The 19,355-nt window shown below is 46.1% G+C and overlaps 1 protein-coding gene across 8 annotated transcripts in view; it reads right to left on the reverse strand.

Annotated features, from left to right (window-relative positions):
- Window positions 1–19,355, reverse strand: part of LOC102948183 (syntaxin-binding protein 4) — a 151,798-nt gene that overhangs the window by 23,661 nt on the left and 108,782 nt on the right. For 7 of the 8 annotated variants that reach the window (XM_043523468.1, XM_043523465.1, XM_043523464.1 and 4 more), the window contains 8 exons: window positions 18,706–18,832; window positions 14,349–14,490; window positions 14,017–14,123; window positions 13,377–13,530; window positions 11,310–11,382; window positions 6,455–6,552; window positions 1,012–1,108; window positions 55–182 (listed from right to left, as the gene is read on the reverse strand). In XM_043523468.1, coding sequence (XP_043379403.1) covers window positions 55–182; window positions 1,012–1,108; window positions 6,455–6,552; window positions 11,310–11,382; window positions 13,377–13,530; window positions 14,017–14,123; window positions 14,349–14,490; window positions 18,706–18,832 — 926 coding nt within the window. The remainder of the gene's footprint in view (window positions 1–54; window positions 183–1,011; window positions 1,109–6,454; window positions 6,553–11,309; window positions 11,383–13,376; window positions 13,531–14,016; window positions 14,124–14,348; window positions 14,491–18,705; window positions 18,833–19,355) is intronic. The other variant, XM_037911138.2, reaches the window with a different exon arrangement.

The following is a 19,355-nucleotide window of genomic DNA, read 5'->3' on the forward strand; positions in this document are numbered from 1 at the left end:
AGGGTGCAGTAGGCTAGGAAGAGAAGCAAGAAACAGTATTTGGCTAAGGCTGACCAGAGAGTGAAAAGCAGATGTATCCAATAAACTGGCCACTTCATGCTGAGTGAAGAGCACAGAACTGGCGTCAAGGCCAGCCTCCTCCCGCTCATCTTGCAGCAGATCCCTGAGAGCTTGAAGAAAATCTATGGGGGGGGAAGAGCGAGAGTAGTCACAGTATGAAGAGAGAACCTGGAACTGAGTTTACACAGCCAACTTTCACAGAAGCCACAGATTATCCAGGAGAAGGTAATACATTTCATTTCCATCACTACAAACATTATAGCAAACCCAACCACCTCCAGCAGAGAGAAGGTTCTCTCTATCCCATCCCAAATCTCTGTACGTTGAATGCAGGGTCAATATGCAGTATGCTTTTGCTAGCCATGGTTTAGAGACCTCTATGCCAATTTTCTAGAAAGCATTGCTTAGGATTAAAAACAAACAAATAAACAAACGAAACTCAACCACCTAGCATTTTCATCAGAGAAACTTCTTGGAAGCAATGCTGAACTTCAGTGCAGAGACAAAGTAGTTACGTGACCAAACCTTAGGGGGCAGCAATTTCCTGCCAGCCCACAGAAAGCAGGTTTGTCATTCTGTTTTTGCAGCTTCCTTTTGCCATTGCTGGTGAGCAGGCTGAAGGTTTGAGGAGAAGGGGCCTGTGCACTCCCTCTCTGTTACTCCCATTTTACATGTGGACCAGTTAGAGGCTTTTTCCTTGTGTGACTAGTTACTAAATAAATTGCATCTGAACTAAAACCTGTCTGGGCACTGAACCATAGGGTTAGAAGGGACCGCAAGGGTCATCTAGTCTAACTCCCTGCCAAGATACAGGATTTGTTGTGTCTGTGTCTTTATTCTAGCTGTCACCTCACAGGTGGCATGTCTCACGTCCCAGAGCAGTCAATGGCATTATACCAGGGATGAAATGCGCCCTCGGTCTCATATTGCACATCGCAGCACCCTGCTCACCTCCATAGGCCACTGTTCCCTGTGAATCTGTGATCAGACTCTGCCGTAATTGCTTCCTCTTCTCCTCGGTCACATCCAGACCCAGATATTGCAGCACCTTTAAACAGGAGCAACAAGTCCACAGAATAATCCCCACAGGAATGCAAGTTTTCTGGAAGGAGTTGGGGGGCGGGGGCAGTTTGAGCTGGATTTATCATCAAGTTCATCATCATTCACGCCATAAACATGACTTTTCATGGAGCAGGTCTGGCCTAGGTCTCCAAGTCACCTCCTCACCTAGATCTGGAACCATGTTGCATCTCTTCTGATCTCGTCCCATGAGCACGTCATATAGAGTATGGGACAGGTCCTCAGCTAATACAAACTGTCATCGCCCCAGTGAAACCAATGGACAATTTCCACCAGCTGAGGCTGTGCTGCTAAAAGTTCAACTTCCTTTCAGGTTCCCATTTACGCTCGCTCTCTCATTCCCCAGAATGAGTCTTCGGCATGGTTGGAGCGTGCAAACAAGACAAGTCTCACTGCTTTTTTCAGCAGAAGGCATTGTCATAATATTTTACACTTCCATAGGGCCTTCCAGTCAAAGAGCTACGTTGTTATTATTTATTGTTTCTTTAGTTTGTGTAGCAGACACAAACATTAATTAATCAAACTCACTGCAGCAACACAGACAAATATACCCATGTTATCTCTATTTTACACATGACAAGACTGAGGGACACAGAGACTAGGTGACTAATGCACGGTCCCATTCTGCATCGAGTCAGTGACAGAGCCTAGATTTGTAGCCATGTATTGTCCCCTTCTCTAATGGCTAGACACATGGGAAATCCTGGATTTTCTCAAGCTTGGAGAATCCCTCTTGTGGGAAATAAAATGGCATTCAGAAATACAGCTTTTAAAGTGCAAGGTAAAGTGTGCTATGCTCTTTATACATGAAGCAACTTTGTGTTAAAGCCAGAATAAGTAGAGACTAATGAGAAAATTCAATCCTGAATTCTAACGGAGAAGCATCGTGCATTTCTAGCGGGAAACTTTGTGCCCACATGCTACATTCCTGATTTTCCTGGGATTCCAACCTGAAAAGGCAACTGCTTCGTCCACCATGAGGTGGCAGCAAACTCTAGCCTCTATGCCTGGAACAGTTGTGTCTTGCCTAGCAAGCTGTATCAGCTCCAACAGGAACAACAGAACCAGATACTCATGACAGTCGCTGTACCTATCCAAAAGCCTGGGTGGGGAGATAACCTTGGGATGAGTGGTATATTTCTAGACTGTATCCATCACATTACAAGAAAATACAGTACAGGTGGGCAGGGCGCTCATATTTGATATAAAATGGTTGAGAATAAAGAACCCAAGAGACACTCTCAAGTTAATTAGGCCTCACCATTTAGTCACCAGTAAGTTCCAGTCCCTGTCCTTTGAAGAGGATTGGAATGTTTTGTTTATCAAAACACTTTAACTAGGAAAAACCCCACAACATCCTTTAGATCCTCAGCACTTCAAGCACAACTTGATACATTGTGATATTGGGCCTGATTCTTGCTTAGGGCTGGTCTACACTGGGAACTTACACTGGCATAGCTACATCTACATTCATACCCCTGAGAGACGTAGGTGTGCCGATTCAACCCCCGGTGCAGACAGCACTAGGATGATGGAAGAATTCTTCCGTAAATTTAGCTACTGCCTCTTTGTGAGGTAGATTACCTACCCTAACAGGTGAACCCCCTCCCATCAGCTTAGGTAGTGTCTACACTGTAGGGCTACAGAAGCATAGCTGCAGCTGTAGCGGTTTCAGTGTAGATGTGCCTTTACACCAGGGTTCTCAAACATGCGGCCTGCGGGGTTATTTCCTGCGGACCGCCAGGCTCCCCCCCCCGGAGTTATTTCCTGAGGGCTGCCAAGCTCCCCTCCCTCCTCCTCTCCCCCCAGCGCGCCGTGTCTCTGCTTCTCTGCCTACCTCCAGGCGCTTTCTGCTGCCAAACAGTTGTTTGGCGGCGCTTAGCGCTTTCCAGGAAAGAGCGGGGAGGAGTGGGGAGCCAGGTGCTCAGGGGAGGTGGCGGAGAAGAGGCGGGGCCGGGGGAGGGATTTGGGGAAGGGGTTGGAATAGGGGTAGGGAGGAGGTGGAGTTGGGGTGGGGACTTTGGGGAAGGGGTTGGAATGGGGGTGGAAAGAGGCTGAGAAGGGGTGGGGCCACATGCAAGAGGTGGAGTGGGGGCAGGGCCAGGGGCAGCGGGCCGGGGGGGGATGTCAGTGATGCGGCCCTCGGGCCACTGTACTAGTCCTCATGTGGCCCTCCTGGTGATTCGAGTTTGAGATCCCTGCTTTACACTAAGGCCCGCTTACATGGTTCTAGCAGTATGAAGGGGCCGTGAAATGGGTGTAGGTTAGTGTAATAAGAATTTAGGCCACCATGGCAAAAAGTGCTTGACTTCAATGAGAGCAGGACTGGACCCATAGATAGCAGAAGGGGGGTCCTTCTGAATCAAAAGCTCTCTATAGATGTACAACACTAACACCAACAATAACCTTACTATAGGAAGACACGGCAGATTTTAGGGGCTCTCTGGACACAAAGCCAAGCCAGGAGAATTCAAATGCCCGTAGGTTCTAATCCACGTGATGCCGCCACGCTGTGTCTTCCCCGTTTCAGGTCTGGCAACCTCTACATCTCCGAATTTTGGAGGAATGGCGCACATCCTTCTTGACCCGCAAACTGAACTCAGATATGGTGCAACAGTGTCATCTTTTTCATGAGTCCTGTTCTGATAGTTTGGTAGAAGCCTATTATCCCTCTGTCTCATTAATCAAATTAGGACTTGAACCTAATTGTACTGGATGAGCTCTGTGATCCTAAATAATGTAATCAATGTTTTGAGCACTGTGTCTGTATCTCACGTTACCTGAACTATGACTCACACGTATACTAATAGCCCTATACACCCAGGTCAGGCTCTGGATTAGAATAAAGGGGAATCAGGTGGAGCAGACTGAATCCAGCACTAGATGATGTAGGTGCAGATTAGGTCACGTGACTCAGTGCTATCGATTTATTCTATGCAATCAGGAAGGCACCAGATTCTCTCAGACTAGGTTTGTGGTATTTTAATCTCTCCTGAAAGCAAGCAACATACTAACTCCAATGCCTTTCATTGACACCGTCAGCATGAGCCCGAACATAATGTTTGTGCAACAGAATTGGGCAAGATTCAAGCTGAGAAACTTAGATATACTCGTAGCACCACATGTGCTTCCATGGGATCTCAGTGCATAGACACCAAGGTATAGTCTGTGCACTGATTTGAGAATATACGACCACATTTAAAATAAATGGCATATTGCCAAAGATTAACAGCCTAAAAAAACCCATTTTTTCCACCAAATACCTCTAGATGGCTTGAGCAAAGACAGAAAATTACAAAACTAAGTAAATAAGGCAATGCCCAGGTTTGGACAAAGCCTTATTGCAACCAATCATTCTCCAACGTTTCCATCATTCTTCAAGATCGAGATCCTCTCACCTGGCACTCCCAGTCCTGATCCTTCATCTGCCCTGCAGCTGCTAAGAGTGCTTGTGTACTGACCATCAATCATGGATTCACCGTGTGCCCTCCAGAGCTAAAAACATGAGCCTCCTCAGCTTGAGCTACAGGATTAAGTCCCAAGTGGAAACTGTAGTACGGCAGCCCCTATGGGCCAGGCTGAGATGGACACTCATGCACCAAACAACAGCATGCTCTTGATTCCATGAACAAGACATATCAAGACAATGTGAAGATGAAAGTAAGCTCATGTTAATGTGACCCGTGTAGCAGCTGGGTTATGCTCCTCCCATTTGCACCTATGTGTTCCATTTCCCTGGTTCTGGACTCCATATTTACCAGTGCAGTATCTCCCTTCATTCCCCGCAGCAGAGGCTCTGGAAGTCTGTAAGAGCATAGACTTCTTTCGCTGAGTCAGTCAGCTGCTCACCCAGCACCTAGATGTGCTCACACTACCTGCCACAGCACCCACTCATGATAATCTGTTCAATCTGCTCCGTGAACCGCAACCTCCACTTCTAAACGCAGCACTCCCATAGGTGAGGGAGCCAAAATCCCCCATCCCATCTTCAAGAGGTACCCACTCACATCTGGTGATCCAGCAAACAGGGGAGACACCCCCACAGTAGGGATCACCAAGGCAAAGGTCAGGAGGCTGTGGAGTTGCAAATAATGACCTTGCTCCTGCTATACAAACATACAGCAAGAGAACTTACTAGCATCTTGCGTGCAATAAAATGATCAGCATCATTTTAACCAGTCATTTATCTGGAAGGTAATTTTAACCCAGCAATATTATGGTAAAGACAATGGCCCCAACTGAGATGTGGCATACCAGGATGACACTCCCACTAAGACAATACAATACAATTGTCCTCCTTATTGAAGCCAGAAGAAAAGAGGAAAAAACAGGTTTGCAAAAAAAAATAAACTAATCAGAATATTTTTCCATTTTGGGTTCAAACTTGACCAATTTTTCATTTGTAATGTTTTTTTGCGGGTTTTTTTTGGTCCTGATTTCCATTTTTTTTTAAATGACAGAAAACAAAACAGGATTTCAGCCATTTATGTTAGCAAGCAAGCAAGAGAAAACCAAATATGATCTTTTTTTTTTCATTTCTGATTTTGATGAAAAACTGAAATATTTCTAAAAACATCCAAAAAGGGCTATTTTTGAATGACAAACTTTTTCTTTGAAAAATTTCAACCATCTCTAGCCTTCAGACCAGGACTGAGTCTGCCCCTGCACCCTGGTTTGCTGCTCATAAGATCTGAAGACGCAGAAAGTGTTCTTTCTTTTGCTGTTCTATTTTGTGTTTATGTTTTCCTCTGGCCTTCAACATTTTTGGCACATTATCTCCAAAGGCACCTCACCTATCCCTCCAGTGAAGCAGCTGTCTCCAAGCAGGACATTGATGCTGCTCTATTAACACGGAATGCTGAATTGGACAGAGGCCCACAAAATGATCTCTGAGGCAGAGACCCATGAGTAAAGCCCTTTCTGAGCAAGAAGGACCTGTTTCAATTCCTGATCTTGCTTGACCTGGGACTGCCAGGGTAACTTAACATTAGTGGGGTTCTCAGACTTTCATAGCATGGACCACATCTTAATATCCAACCTGACTTCCCTTCCCGTCTACACCATCTGGCCCACCTCTGCTCTCATTTGCCACCACCTGGTCCTTCTTCCCACAACCATCCTCATACAAATTACAGCTATTTCCTTCATGGAAAAGCAATATGAGGGAAGTGCTTATGTAGTTTTAGCTTCTTTTAATGCGATTCAGCAGCTGGAAAGGAGGAGGAGGAGCCGGCACCATGCAATCAGATGCAGTCTGGGAGCCCCCTACTGAGCACAAAATCTCAATTTCAAGGCAGGAAGCCTTTCAACTTACCAGTTCGAGTTTCCCATCCTTGAGTCGAATATGGGGATCCAGCGCTACTTTTGGTTTGCTGCCTGAAGCTGCCCTCTGACCAGAAGGTGAAGCAGGTGCTAAATAACATTAAGCAATCATTAGTGGAAGAGCATGGAAAGGGGGGGGAGGGATAGCTCAGTGGTTTGAGCATTGACCTGCTAAACCCAGGGTTGTGAGTTCAATCCTTGAGGGGGCCATTTAGGGATCTGGAGCAAAAACTGGGGATTGGTCCTGCTTTGAGCAGGGGGTTAGACTAGATGACCTCCTGAGGCTCCCTTCCAACCCTGAGATTCTATAGCGGGGGGAAGAGATATGTTGACAAGGAACATCCCAAACTAGGCTTTGGCATTGCATGAAATATGTTGCAAGTACAGATGAGCTAACATCAGAGGCCAGGATTTTCAGAGGATGGGTGCTCAGCACTCTCTGAAAAGCAGGAAGCTTTAAAGTCTCCACTTGGGCATCACAAATGAAGGCAACCAAAAATTACAAGTCGCTTCTGAAAACCTTGGCCAGAAGTTTATATATGAGGCCTGGGACTCTGAACTTTGGTGATTTGAATAAAATTCAACCTGGATTCCGACCACCCCAATTTATGCTTCAGTTTTACAGAACCAAAACTCAATCAGTGAGGTTTTATAAAAATCCACCACTGGCCCCTTAGCCCAAGAGTTTTAACCCAGATTCAAAGTAATGTTTATGTAAGTGCTGGACTGAGTGTGGTCTCAGAGAAGTGTTCCGAATTCTCATTAAAGAGAGAATTCACAGGTTAAAAACACCACCAAAAAACATAGGGTGACCAGACAGAAAGTGTGAAAAATCAGGACAAAGGGTGGGGGGTAATAGGCATCTATATAAGAAAAAGCCGCAAATATCGGGACTGTTCCGATAAAATCGGGACACCTGGTCACCCTAAGAAAACGTGTTGCCGGATTTCTCCCTGCGTTACTGTTATGAAGAGCACCAGCTCCCTTTCACTCAGGCTGAGCAGGCTATATAGTATGCGCAGCGTGTACGGTTAAGGCGAGGCTGGAGAGCGCTTGTGTCCACAACAATAGAAATTGTGTTGCAAGAAGGGAAACAGTAGAGTGTCTCCGTCAGAGAGGACGACTGAGGCATTGGGAGAGAGACCCGGCCACTGACAGCCTGCTCTTCATTCCAGGGGGCATTTTCAAAAGTGCCCAAATGACTCAGGAACACAAGTCCCATTGACTTCAGTGGGACCTGTGCATAGGAAAATCCCACAATTCAGTTTATTCCTGCAGCCCCCAACAGACCTATTCAGAAAAGGGCTGCAGAAACGGCTGCTCATTTAGGGGGAGGCCCAGATAGACTCTAAAAATGGGTAATGCCACCGCTGCTTTTAAGACCCTGCTAATGATGCTCTTTGAATCTGATAACAAAAGAGGCTTATAAAACCTGACCCTGTTCACACCAGAGTCAGTGACAAAATTCCCATGGACTTCAGTGATACAGGATCATGTAACATAGAAGAGCGTCGGAGAGCCATTTTCTTTCATCTTTGCACTGCCTGGTAACTGGGGCACAGGTTAACAAAGAAACTGATACCCAGATCACCTTAAAGACCTCCAGCTGTTTTAAATCAGTGGGTGGGATTTTCCAAAGAACAAGGGATTTAGGAGCACAAGTCCTGTTGAAAAAAATTTGTGGGACACATGCTCCTAACTCACTGAGGCACTTTTGAAAAAATGCCATTCACTGTGACTCTCAAATGAAGAGAAGATTTTATAGAAACACAGGGGAAAAGCAGCAGAGGTGCTGTCACAAGCATAATCCTCCTAATCCTGATATTTATCTGTCCCGTTAATGCCAGCATCTGGGAAGCAGGGCCTGAGGTAATAAACGGGTTCACTGGATTGGTCACCCAGCCCCGTGCTGTGTAGGTTCAAGGGCTGATCATTCCCCTTCAACTCCTCGCTAATCGGGATTAGCTCCATGCGGCTTTGCTCATAAACTCTTAACACAGACATCCTAGGCAATCCTGAAGGCCACCAGGCACTGGTGATCAGCCAACAGGCCCCAGTGACTCGTTCAGATTTCAAACTAAGCTCCTGTTCACCCCAAGACTATTTGTTTATTCCAATGTATAATGGGGCCTGTTCACAACTCTGTGCCCTTCGCAGCACTCATAACACCAGCTATTAAAAGCAGACATCTGTAATAGACTGCCTGAGATGATTCTCAGCCTAGATTATACTATTTGCATGACTAGCAGCCCAACTGAGATCAGTGTCCCAGTGTGCGAGGCATTGTACAGAAAAAGAGCAGGAGACAGTTCCTGTCCCAAAGAATTTACAGCCTAAAAGATGGGAGAGGGACACAAGGGAGAAGTGACTTGCCAAGGGTCACATAGCAAAGCTGGGAATAGAACCCAGGTTGCTTGACTCACAGCCTAGGGCCCTGTCCACCAGACTACACTGCTTCACAGGTCTGCAATGTAGATAGACTAACAAACAACTGCCCCCCATTGGCTGGCCTTGGACCATCCCTTCAGACCCCCACCTTCAAGAGGAAATATGTTCTTGACAGCATGTCCTGTGGTTAACAAAGCAGGCCTGGGGGCCTTACCAGTGTGGGGAAGCATATTTCAGAGTGGAGGGTCCTTAACAGAGAGCTCCCTGCCTGCAGCTCTCTCTTGTTTCAACCAAGGGATCTCTTCTCAAACGCCAATGCAGAATGCATTGGGGGGTGGAAGAGAGTCTGTCGTTAGCCTTGTCTGCACTAGGCAAAAGGTGGGGTTTCACCAGGTGGTAGCTAAAGGGTGGTGACAATCACATAGTGAAACCTAGTGTGGCTAAGGCAGGTGTAGCTTTCACACAGTAGTTGGTTGAGGTAACCTGTAGGTTCACCCTATACCTGATCACATGTGCAAACTGCCTTGCCCACACTAGGATGTTTTACCACATATTAGTTACCATGTGTTAGCTAGCATGGGGTAAACTCCACACCTTTATTCCTGGTGGGGTGCACCCACAGTGTCAGAATAACTTTTACGGCATCATGCTGAAGATTATCTATTGGGTCACTAAACTGTAACTTCCAAGGGCTCCAATAAGAATAGTGAAGACTTATGTGAGTCCAGAATTCATCCCAGTGCGACTTTACCTGCCATCACATCACTGAGTGCAGTAATTCTTTTTATGAACTGCCCAAATGGCAGGAGAAGAGAGATGTTTACACTCATTAAAACTATTTCGCTATATCATCAATTCAAAGTATCATGCTAATTAGGACCTCAGTTCCCAAGGAACATTACTCCATATAAATGTCTGTCTCAAAATAGCTTTGTGTATTGCAAAGCAGTCTGACAGCATTAGCTCTACTGTGCTGACATAGAAATGGACAAGGACAGGCAGCATGGCAGATAAAGCATTTACTCCTTGGGGGAGCAGAACCATGAGCCCAACAGATCAGATGGGCTTCTGTAGATATTATTCATTTTCTTTTTCTTATTAACCAAATACAAACATCTCTGAGAGTATAGTGTAAGGGCTCAAAATGCCTCAAGGAGAAAAAGTTTATTGAGCTGGGAATGTGTTATTTAAGCCACAAATGCCTCAGGATCAGTCAGAGGGCTCAGTTTCTTTTTCCTCAAAACTTTCTACGTCTTCAACTAATGCACAATCTCTGTTGGAGAAAACAGAGCATGTACATTTTAGCATATACGTACCTGAAACAAGCACGCAGATATCACACTGGCTGGGGCTGGCACATGCACATTTGCAAACCGCAACTTTCATACATGCCTTGGATTATTAGTGTGCTTAAGTTGGGCTTGCTGATTTTTGTGCTTGCTTGAAAATTGCCCTCAAGTGTTTAATGTGCAAACAGATCAAGCCACTTTGGGATTCAGAACTATACAAAGTGGGATCTTAAGTGGAAGAAATGTGTGTTCATGTTCGTGCATGAAAAATGTGTTGGATGTGTGTGTGGAAAAAAATTGTCCACTGAAATTTTTCAAAATTGGAAATGTTTCTAATCAACTCTTATCTTAAATGGTAAGCCTCAAGCATCAGCCAGAAGAGAAACCTGCAAGGAGGGAGTCTTCTGTTCAAACCAAAGCAAAAAAAAAAAACCATGTGAAAGCAAGAGGTATGTAGTGGTCTGTGAGCACAGAGGAAAATAAAATTTGAAAGACAAGTATCTTCTTACATGTGAGCCTCGGATGCTGAGACAAAGCCCCCTAAACGGTTGTTCTATCCCACGCTTTACAACTACCTCTTCATGGATAATTGGAGTCAACTGATTTGGCTCAGTGATCATGGAATCATGTTCCTGTTTGAGGCCATGCTGTGCTTTGTAAGCAACACTGATTTATCTATTTTTTAATAGCAATTCAGCTTCCAAGGGCCATTCAGTCCCAGCAGCAAGGCTGCCAATTAGTGCTGACTGCAGTAAGGGTATCTGGCCACTGGACTGATCCCAAAACCACATTTCACATGGTCTTTAGATAATAGCAGTGACACTCCATCACTGCCAACCTGATACAGAACCAGTGACCTAGAGCTGAAAGGCTCTGTATCTCATTGCTAATCCCTTGAGACACTCAGTCACCCCTGCAAAGACCTCTGCCCCATAGACAAGCTGACATGGGTGTATCTAATGCCTACTGAATAGAGCCCTACATTAATTGCACCATTGCCTTTAATCAGTCCTAATGGACTGGACTCTGTCATTACATTATTAAACTCCACCTACGCTGCTGTAGTTATTTAAAGCTTCATTTCATTACTTCTGATACTGAGGAGTTGTGGACTAGATACCTTCACCCCCTACACAAACAGAGGAGATCGCAAGAAAGCATGCCTCTTACCAGATATCGTGAGCTCTGGGGGGCAAATGTCTGGTGATGGAGAAGGCACAGGAAAGAGATTTTCTTGTCTGGTCTAAAAAACAAAACAAAATAGCACAGAGGACAAAATGCTAAACCCAGTTTGCCAGTGTAAGTGAAAAGCAAAGGTAGGGGGAAGAGCTCAATAGGTCCCAGCTGCTCCCTAAGGAATCAGACTGAACCATCTCTTGTGTGAAGCACCATACGAACCTACTGTGCTAGAGAGAGAGCATGAACAATGATGATGAACCAAACAAGAGTCCTGGGTTTGGAGTAAAAGGGGGTTGTCTCAGTAATAGTCCCAGAGGCCAAGATCCTCAAAAGGTTTGTGCGCCTAACTCCCATGTTCATTACTGTGGGATCTAAGAATCTCCTGGATGATTGCATACACAGGGGCTAAACTGAAGTAACTTTACTGAGAGCAGTGGAATCACATCATGGATGACCCAGTGTGTTGTAGCCACCAGGGTTTGTTTAAAACCCTACATATCCAAGACACCCATGAATTCTTAGGGAGTTTGGATCATCTCAAGGGCACCTCTAGTATTACCCAATGGACAGAAAGCAGAGCTACACCTCTACCCCGATATAACACTGTCCTCGGGAGCCAAAAAATCTTACCACGTTATAGGTGAAACTGCGTTATATCGAACTTGCTTTGATCCACCAGAGCGCACAGCCCTGCCCCCCCGAAGCGCTGCTTTACCGTGTTATATCGGGTTGCATTATATCGGGGTAGAGGTGTATCTACAAGGACATGCTGGGATCATATGCAGCGGGGACTCTCAGTCTGAGATCAGAGGGCTACAATCATAATACTAAATGGGAGAGGGGCTCCAGTTGGGTCTATGGCAGGGTGGGCAATTTTTTGGCCCAAGGGCCACATCGGGGTGCGAAACTGTATGGAGGGCCAGCTAGGGAAGGCTGTGCCTCCCCAAACAGTCTGGCCCCACCCCCTATCTGCCCCCTCCCACTTCCTGCCCCCTGACTGCCCCCCTCAGAACTCCTGACCCATCCAACCCCCCCTTCTCCTTGACCCCTGACCGCCCCCTCCCAGGATCCCCCACCCCTAACTGCCCCCCAGGACACCACCCCCTACCCAACCGCCCCCTGCTCCCTGTCCCCTAACTGCCCCCCCGGAACTCCCTGCCCCTTATCCAACCCTGCCCCCTTACCATGCCACTCAGAGCAGCAGGAGCTTGCAGCCCTGCCATGCGGCCAAAGCTAGCAGCGCTGCCCGCACGGCAGCGTCACTACGGGGGAGAGAGGACAGCAGGGGAGGGGCCAGGGGCTAGCCTCCTCGGCCAGGAGCTCAAGGGCCGGGCAGGATGGTCCCACGGGCCGGATGTGGCCTGCGGGCCATAGTTTGCCCACCTCTGGTCTATGGTATGGAAAAGGGTGAGAACTGCTGAAATTCAACACAACCAAAGCTAGGAGGTTACAGCCCAGATACTGCCAATGAATCCGTGCCCCATGCACAACAGGTGTAATGCACAGTGATGACAGTTTACAAGCTCCTTCTATAACACTAGAGCTACCCCTCACTATAACCTGCCACACTACATTCTTAGCCACATGACTCACTGATTTTGATGGGAGCTGCATGGCCAAATCTCCTAGTCACCTCTAGCTTCAGGAAATACCGTATAGTGCTGCGCCTCATGAGGAAAGAGTGCTGATAGTTCTGAATTTGATGGCTGTTGAATGTGGGCAGGTATTCACTGAGTTACTGTCATCAGTTGCTTTTTTCACTTGTGACTTCTGAAAATAGGTTTGAACCAGGACTCTGGACATGAAAACACATCTCAGCGACTTTCAAACACATCACTTCAATTGACTGATCCTCTGTCACCCCAAACCAGAAGAAACAATATCTCAGATGTAAAATACCCAACTCCATACGGGAGCAAACAGAGCCATACGGGTCCACACTGCTGACTTTCCAAACAGCTAATCTGGAAGGATTACCACAGAGTCCCTAAAAACAGTAATCCAATTGGAGATGGAAATCATGGGGTCTTTGTGGTCTTATACTGAACTTCAACGTACCTCAGGTGACCTCACGTGGACTTTCAACCTGCAAGAGCTAAGACCATTCCCCATGGCCTTAGGAGGTGGCGATTGGATGCTGTTATGAACAGAGAGTCCGGGATGTAACCGTCCCCTTCCAGGAATAAAGGCCACTTCTGTGTTTCCCTCATGTCTGAAAATAACCAAGTTTTGTTAGTGCTTAAAAACTACACATGCTTAAGGTTTCAGAACTTTCACGGGAATAGCTCTGTGGTCTTTCCTCTGAGCTAAGCTCGTTAATTGCCTGTGTAACACGCAACAATATTAGAGCTGTCTTCATCAGACAGGATTCTTATGAGAGCCCACATTCTGTTGCAGAACTTTGGGAAGGTCTGTGTGATGGAACATGCTCATTGCAAAGCCATACAAAGACTGACAGGTTGGGAAGGTCTTCTGCCATTCCTGATTATGATGTGAGAAGCTCCATGTACTCAAGACCTCCTGAGGTATGAAGGTCTCCAATATAGGACGTTCTTCTTGCACTTAAGCGTAGAACAATGTGCAGGTCTCCTACCTAACACTCAGCAGCTATCTCAAGATATGGCCTTTATTGGCAATAATAGGAAATGCTTTTTGTACCCAAGGAACTTATTCGCCTGGGCTGCTGGTGCACGCCTACCTGCATTTGGCTTTTGCAAGTATTTTTCTGGCCTCTTCATATGTGCTGCCCACCAAAGAGTCTTTATTGATGGCAATTAACTGATCACCAGGCCGGAGCCGCCCATCCTAAACGAGGGAGACATCTGTGTAGCATCAAGCTTTAGCCACAAGGATTAGTGCATCCAAAAAAGAGTGACACTGCTCAAAGTATTCTCCTGCAATACACATCCTTATTATCCCATGCCATAGATTATTCACCCATCCCAGTGAGAGCTCCTTCCAAACAGCAGGAGCTTTCAGGAAAAACTCCTGTTGCATAGGTCACAGAAGCCCTCCATGCTGTTGACTTACTCTGTAACAGTCCCCTTCTGGCATAAGCTCTTGAACATAAATCATGGGACCCTCTGGCCTGTTAGATCCGCCACTGATCGTCAACCCCAACCCAGAGGATTTTGCTATGGAGATGCACTGAATCCCTGATTCAAGGGAGTAGCTGCAAGGAACAGAAGAGTTAGCAGAAGACACAACAGTGGTCTGTTTTATTCTATAGAGCCATCGAGTACATCTGTAATTACACAGTAGTGTTCTAGCAAGTCACCACCACTGCTGAATGAAAAGTTCTGCATTTGGTTTTGTTCCTGAGTCTGCAATCTCCCTATCCTTCTCAACCTCTTCTCCCTCTGCCTCCTCTCTCCCCCTACTCTTCCTGAAAATGGGAGTGAAGAAAACACATATCAAAACCATTCTGAACCGCAAGAATATGTTTGATTTGAGTTTAGGACTAGAAACGGGCAAAGCTTCAGGTGCTTATAGGTGTGTGTGTGGGGGGGGAATCCGCTACCTTTATGGGGATAAATGTTATTACCGTTATTGTTGTTTATTTGTATTATGGAGTTCTTAAGAATCCTAACTGAGGACCAGGGCCATTGTGTCAGCACTGCCTGGACAAGTAATGAAGAAGAGATTACCTATCCCAAACAGCTTACAATCTTCATGGTAAGCAGTGCACAACGGGTGGACCAAACAGATCAGGGGGGTGGCAGTGGGATGGGCGGGGGTAACAATAAAACAGAGTTCAGCAGAAAAGCCGAAGTCATAGCCAGTTATTTGCCTAATCAATGCCAGGTGGGAATGATTTGTAGGCACCACAACAGCGGCAGGTTTGAGGGAGGGATTTAGAAGTGGATACTGTGGGTAGGTTGATAAATATTGCTAGGGAGTTTTCCCCCTGCGTGGGGAGCAGTATGGGACAAAGCGTGGAGGTGCTGGAGCACCAGGCAAGGCTGCCATTACTGGAAGAGCAACAGTGGGCATCAACCACTTGATAAGGCCACTCATCCTTAGTAAATAAAGGCGGTAACTAACTGGTTCTCTCTCTTCTAAGATAAAGTCTTCTAACCACATCCATGTAATAATCTGTACCTGTACGCAACCTGTCACTTGAATTATCTTTTCATTTCCTGATAGTCATCCTGTTGTATTTTGAGCTATGTGATCTGTTGAACTATGCAATCACCACAAGAGATAACTTCTCCATACTTCTAAACAGCCCCATCCCTTTAAACTCGTGGCTGCCATACAATCTGGGGAACACAGAATATTGCGAAGAGCGTGGGCGTCATATTTTTACAACAAAGGAACAGGGGCGGCTCCACCAATTTTGCCGCCCCAAGCAGTCGCCGCTGAATTGCCACCGCCGCCAAAGCGGCAGGGGTGCCACCACACGGCCACTGCGGGACATGGACTGCCGCCCCGTTCTGAATGCCGCCCAGAGCACTGGCTTGGAAAGCTGGTGCGTGGAGCCGGCCCTGCAAAGGAAACTTCTTAAAGAAATCTTTTTAGGAAATAAGATGCCATCGAACATAGTGGTTAAAAAAAAAGCACATCCGTTGCACTATCTGGGAAGAGGTGAGGAAGAGAATAAACCATACGCTGCAGATGTTAGTCCTATTGCTTAGTGGAAGATGTCCAGCTGCTGGGGTGATGAGTGCAGCATAAGAGCCTGTACAGAATAGAAGGAGTCACTACTTTGTAAGAGTCTAGATTATACCATAGTTGCACACAGGCTCATAGTCTCCAAGATCTGAGATTTCAAGTGGTTTGAATGCTGGTGTTTCTTCTAGAAGGTGGCTATTTCATGCCTGCCTACCCTCTTCTACATCCCCCAGGTGGAGATGGGGTGACCAGATAGCAAGTGTGAAAAATCGGGACGGGGGATAATAGGCATCTATATAAGACAAAGCTGCATATATGGGGACTGTCCCCATAAAATCAGGATATCTGGTCACCCCAGGGTGGAGACTAGCAGAACTTTTGCTTTATTGGTAGCTGAACACTGTTTTACCAGCCACCTCCATCACGCACATACGTGAGTGCCAAGCCAGGTCACCTCCTGCCTATGCTATGCAGTAAACAGGGTTAATTGTGAAGCCAGGCGGTCTAGAAGGCTGCCAGATAGTTGAGCAGTTCTCTCCTCTGTACGGATGTCTCCAGGCACGAGTCCATTGATCCAAGTGGCTTAAAGCCTTTTGTGCCAAATATTTATCCTCTGCAAATCCCTAATAAAGAGCTGATATTGGGCACATTGTGGAGTTCACCTGCTAAGTGGATTTTCTGTGTCTGAACAAAGGGGCTGGTTTTCCTCTCATGGGGGTGGGTGGCCACTCCATTGACTTCCTGGGTATTACCCCGGATTTACACTAGTGCAAGGAAGAAAAGCAGCAGGCCCTAATCTGAGATGCCTCGCTCTAAGTACCAATGTTAATGCAAACCTTAACAGTGCCAGGCACTCCTATAGGTGGAGCCGGCAGCAGAGCCCTCCCTGCACATAGCAGAGCCTGGCTTTTGTACTTTACAAAATAGGAAGCTTGGAATTAAAACATATAGACACAACACGAAGGTGCCACACTTCACAGAAATAAAAAGCCTGGTTCTCCATTCCCTAGCCCCTTGTACCATCATTTCCTACCCCTCCCCACAGCGCAGAGCAGGTGTGAAATGCTGCCAGATCAGAAGGGTAGCACTGCATTTGACTTTGCACTGGTGCAAATGACTGCCCGAGGGTGGGGCAATGGATTACGAGGCCACGATCGGCAGTTTGAAAACAGCCTTGCAGGACCTCTCCATCAAGGGCATGTTTGTAAAAGACGTACCAAGCTGGCCCCTCAGACATCTGTGAGCCTTGGGCTCTCCCTCGCGTTTCAAGGGATGGAAATGGTGTACGTGCATTCTGTAGATCCTGACGGCCTATAGCACAGTCAGCTAAGTTCTCTGGGGCGGTGGCTGTGCTCTGTGTTTGTACTATGGGGTCCTGGTCCATGACTGGGGTTCCTAGGTGCTACCATAATACAAGTGATAAATAAGAATATTAAAAACAACACAGAGTGCAACAGTATGAAAGACACTGAGCGACTGCTTATCCATCCTCCAGTACAGGAGCAGATACAGTCAATGTATCCGAAGACAAACACTGGGGTCTGATCTGCACTAGAAAATTAAGTCGGCTTAACTATGTCGGTCAGTGGTGTGAAAAATCCACGCCCCTGAGCAGTGTGCTTAAACTGTCCTAAGTCCCCATGTACACAACACTAGGTCAACAGAAGAATTCTTCTGTCAACCCAGCTACTGCCTCTGGGGGAGGTGAATTACCTACGCCAATGGAGAACCCTCCCATCCCGGTAGGTCGCATCTACGCTGAAAGGCCGCAGATGTGCTGCTGGAGCGTTCTAAGCGTAGACAAGCCCTGGGTATTAGAGGATAGTTTTAATGAGAAAGAGGGAGAGAGAGAAAGCGACTATCGATCTGGGGTTCTTCAATTTTGAGGAGCTCAAGTTGAGACCTCTTTAAAAAGCCTGATTTTCAGACGGCGGGAGATCTGCACTTTCTGAAAATCAGGCCCTTTCAGGTGTCTCAGGTTGTGCCCCCCAAATCACTAGACACCTTTGAGAGACCAGGTGGGTGAGGCCATATCTTTTATTGGGCCAACTTCTGTTGGTAAGAGAGAGAAGCTTTCGAGCCCCACAGAGCTCTTTTTCAGGTCTGTGTAGCTCAAAAGCTTGTCTCGCTCACCAACAGAACTTGGTCCAATAAAAGCTATTACCTCACCCACCTTGTCTCTCTAATATCCTGGGACCAACATGGCTACAACGACACTGCATAGATATCTTTGACACTTTTTTGGCAATGGGGGCTTTTAAGGGTTTATAAGCACTACGGCAATACAAATAATGTTCTAGAAACAGACAGACAAGCCTGCAGACTTTATGAGTTGATGCCTGTGTAACTTAGAGCTGGTTTCCCTGTCCCATTAATATTTTTGAGAGTTTTAAATTTCTTACCATTCAAAATTGGGACAAAAAGTCAAAATTTCAAAAGATGTCATGAATCAAAAGGTTTTGGTTTGGGTCAACTGAAACATGTAATTTCAAAATTCTTCCATTTGATTTCTACCTTTTTTCTTTTTAAAAAACTTTTAAAATCTAAATTGCTTACATTTCACAATGAAAAGTCATTTTGAAAGAGGAACCAGAATTTTTCATTTAGAAAGTGGCCGGACAGAACATTTTGACAATTTCAGAGTGTCCCCGCATGGTTTTCCGACACTAGGAGATTTATTGGTTTTGCTGTCAACAAATCAGCATTTTTCAATGAAAAAAAATGTCATTGAAAAATTCCTAAGGCGCTCTAGTGTGAGTAATATGGTACATACTGCGAGCTTGAGTGTGGGGAATGTGCCGAGTTTCCAATGAGTGGGCCATGAGAATTTGCAGGGCTCAGCAGCAGGGGACTCTGCGAACGTGATGAAGACCCCGAGGACGTACTTTCCAAATATCTACCTAAGGACAAAATAAGACAGTCCAGATAATGAAAGCATTTCCCCCCCTTACTCCTTCCCAGCTGTCCCTGCTACACAGTCAAGAATTAAAACAGCTTTCATGGTTCTTAACCTGGAGGCAGAAATACCTACCATTGATGTTAATGATATCAGTACATTTCTAAACTAATTAACAGAGTTTTACTTTCTCACCACAAATTCCAGTCTGTGATTGTGGTAATTAACAAATACCACCGTGTTACAGTGTCACATGCTTCTTCCCAAAAAGCAGCAAGCAGACACAGAACTAATAGCCAGGAGATCTGGGTTCTAGTCCTACCTCTGCCACCAACTCGTTGTGTTGGTCACTGGATTGAAGAAGCCAGTTCACTGCTCTTGCCTCAGTTTCACCAGATGTAAAATGGGGATAGTGGTACTCACCCTCTTTCTAAAACTCTCTGAGGTCCACTGTTGAAAATTGCTTTACAAGAACTAGACATTATTATAAGTTACTAGCACAATATTTTCCTGAGTTGTTGTACATT

Source organism: Chelonia mydas, chromosome 10 (assembly GCF_015237465.2).
Source record: "Chelonia mydas isolate rCheMyd1 chromosome 10, rCheMyd1.pri.v2, whole genome shotgun sequence".
In the NCBI taxonomy this organism is placed as follows: domain Eukaryota; kingdom Metazoa; phylum Chordata; order Testudines; family Cheloniidae; genus Chelonia; species Chelonia mydas.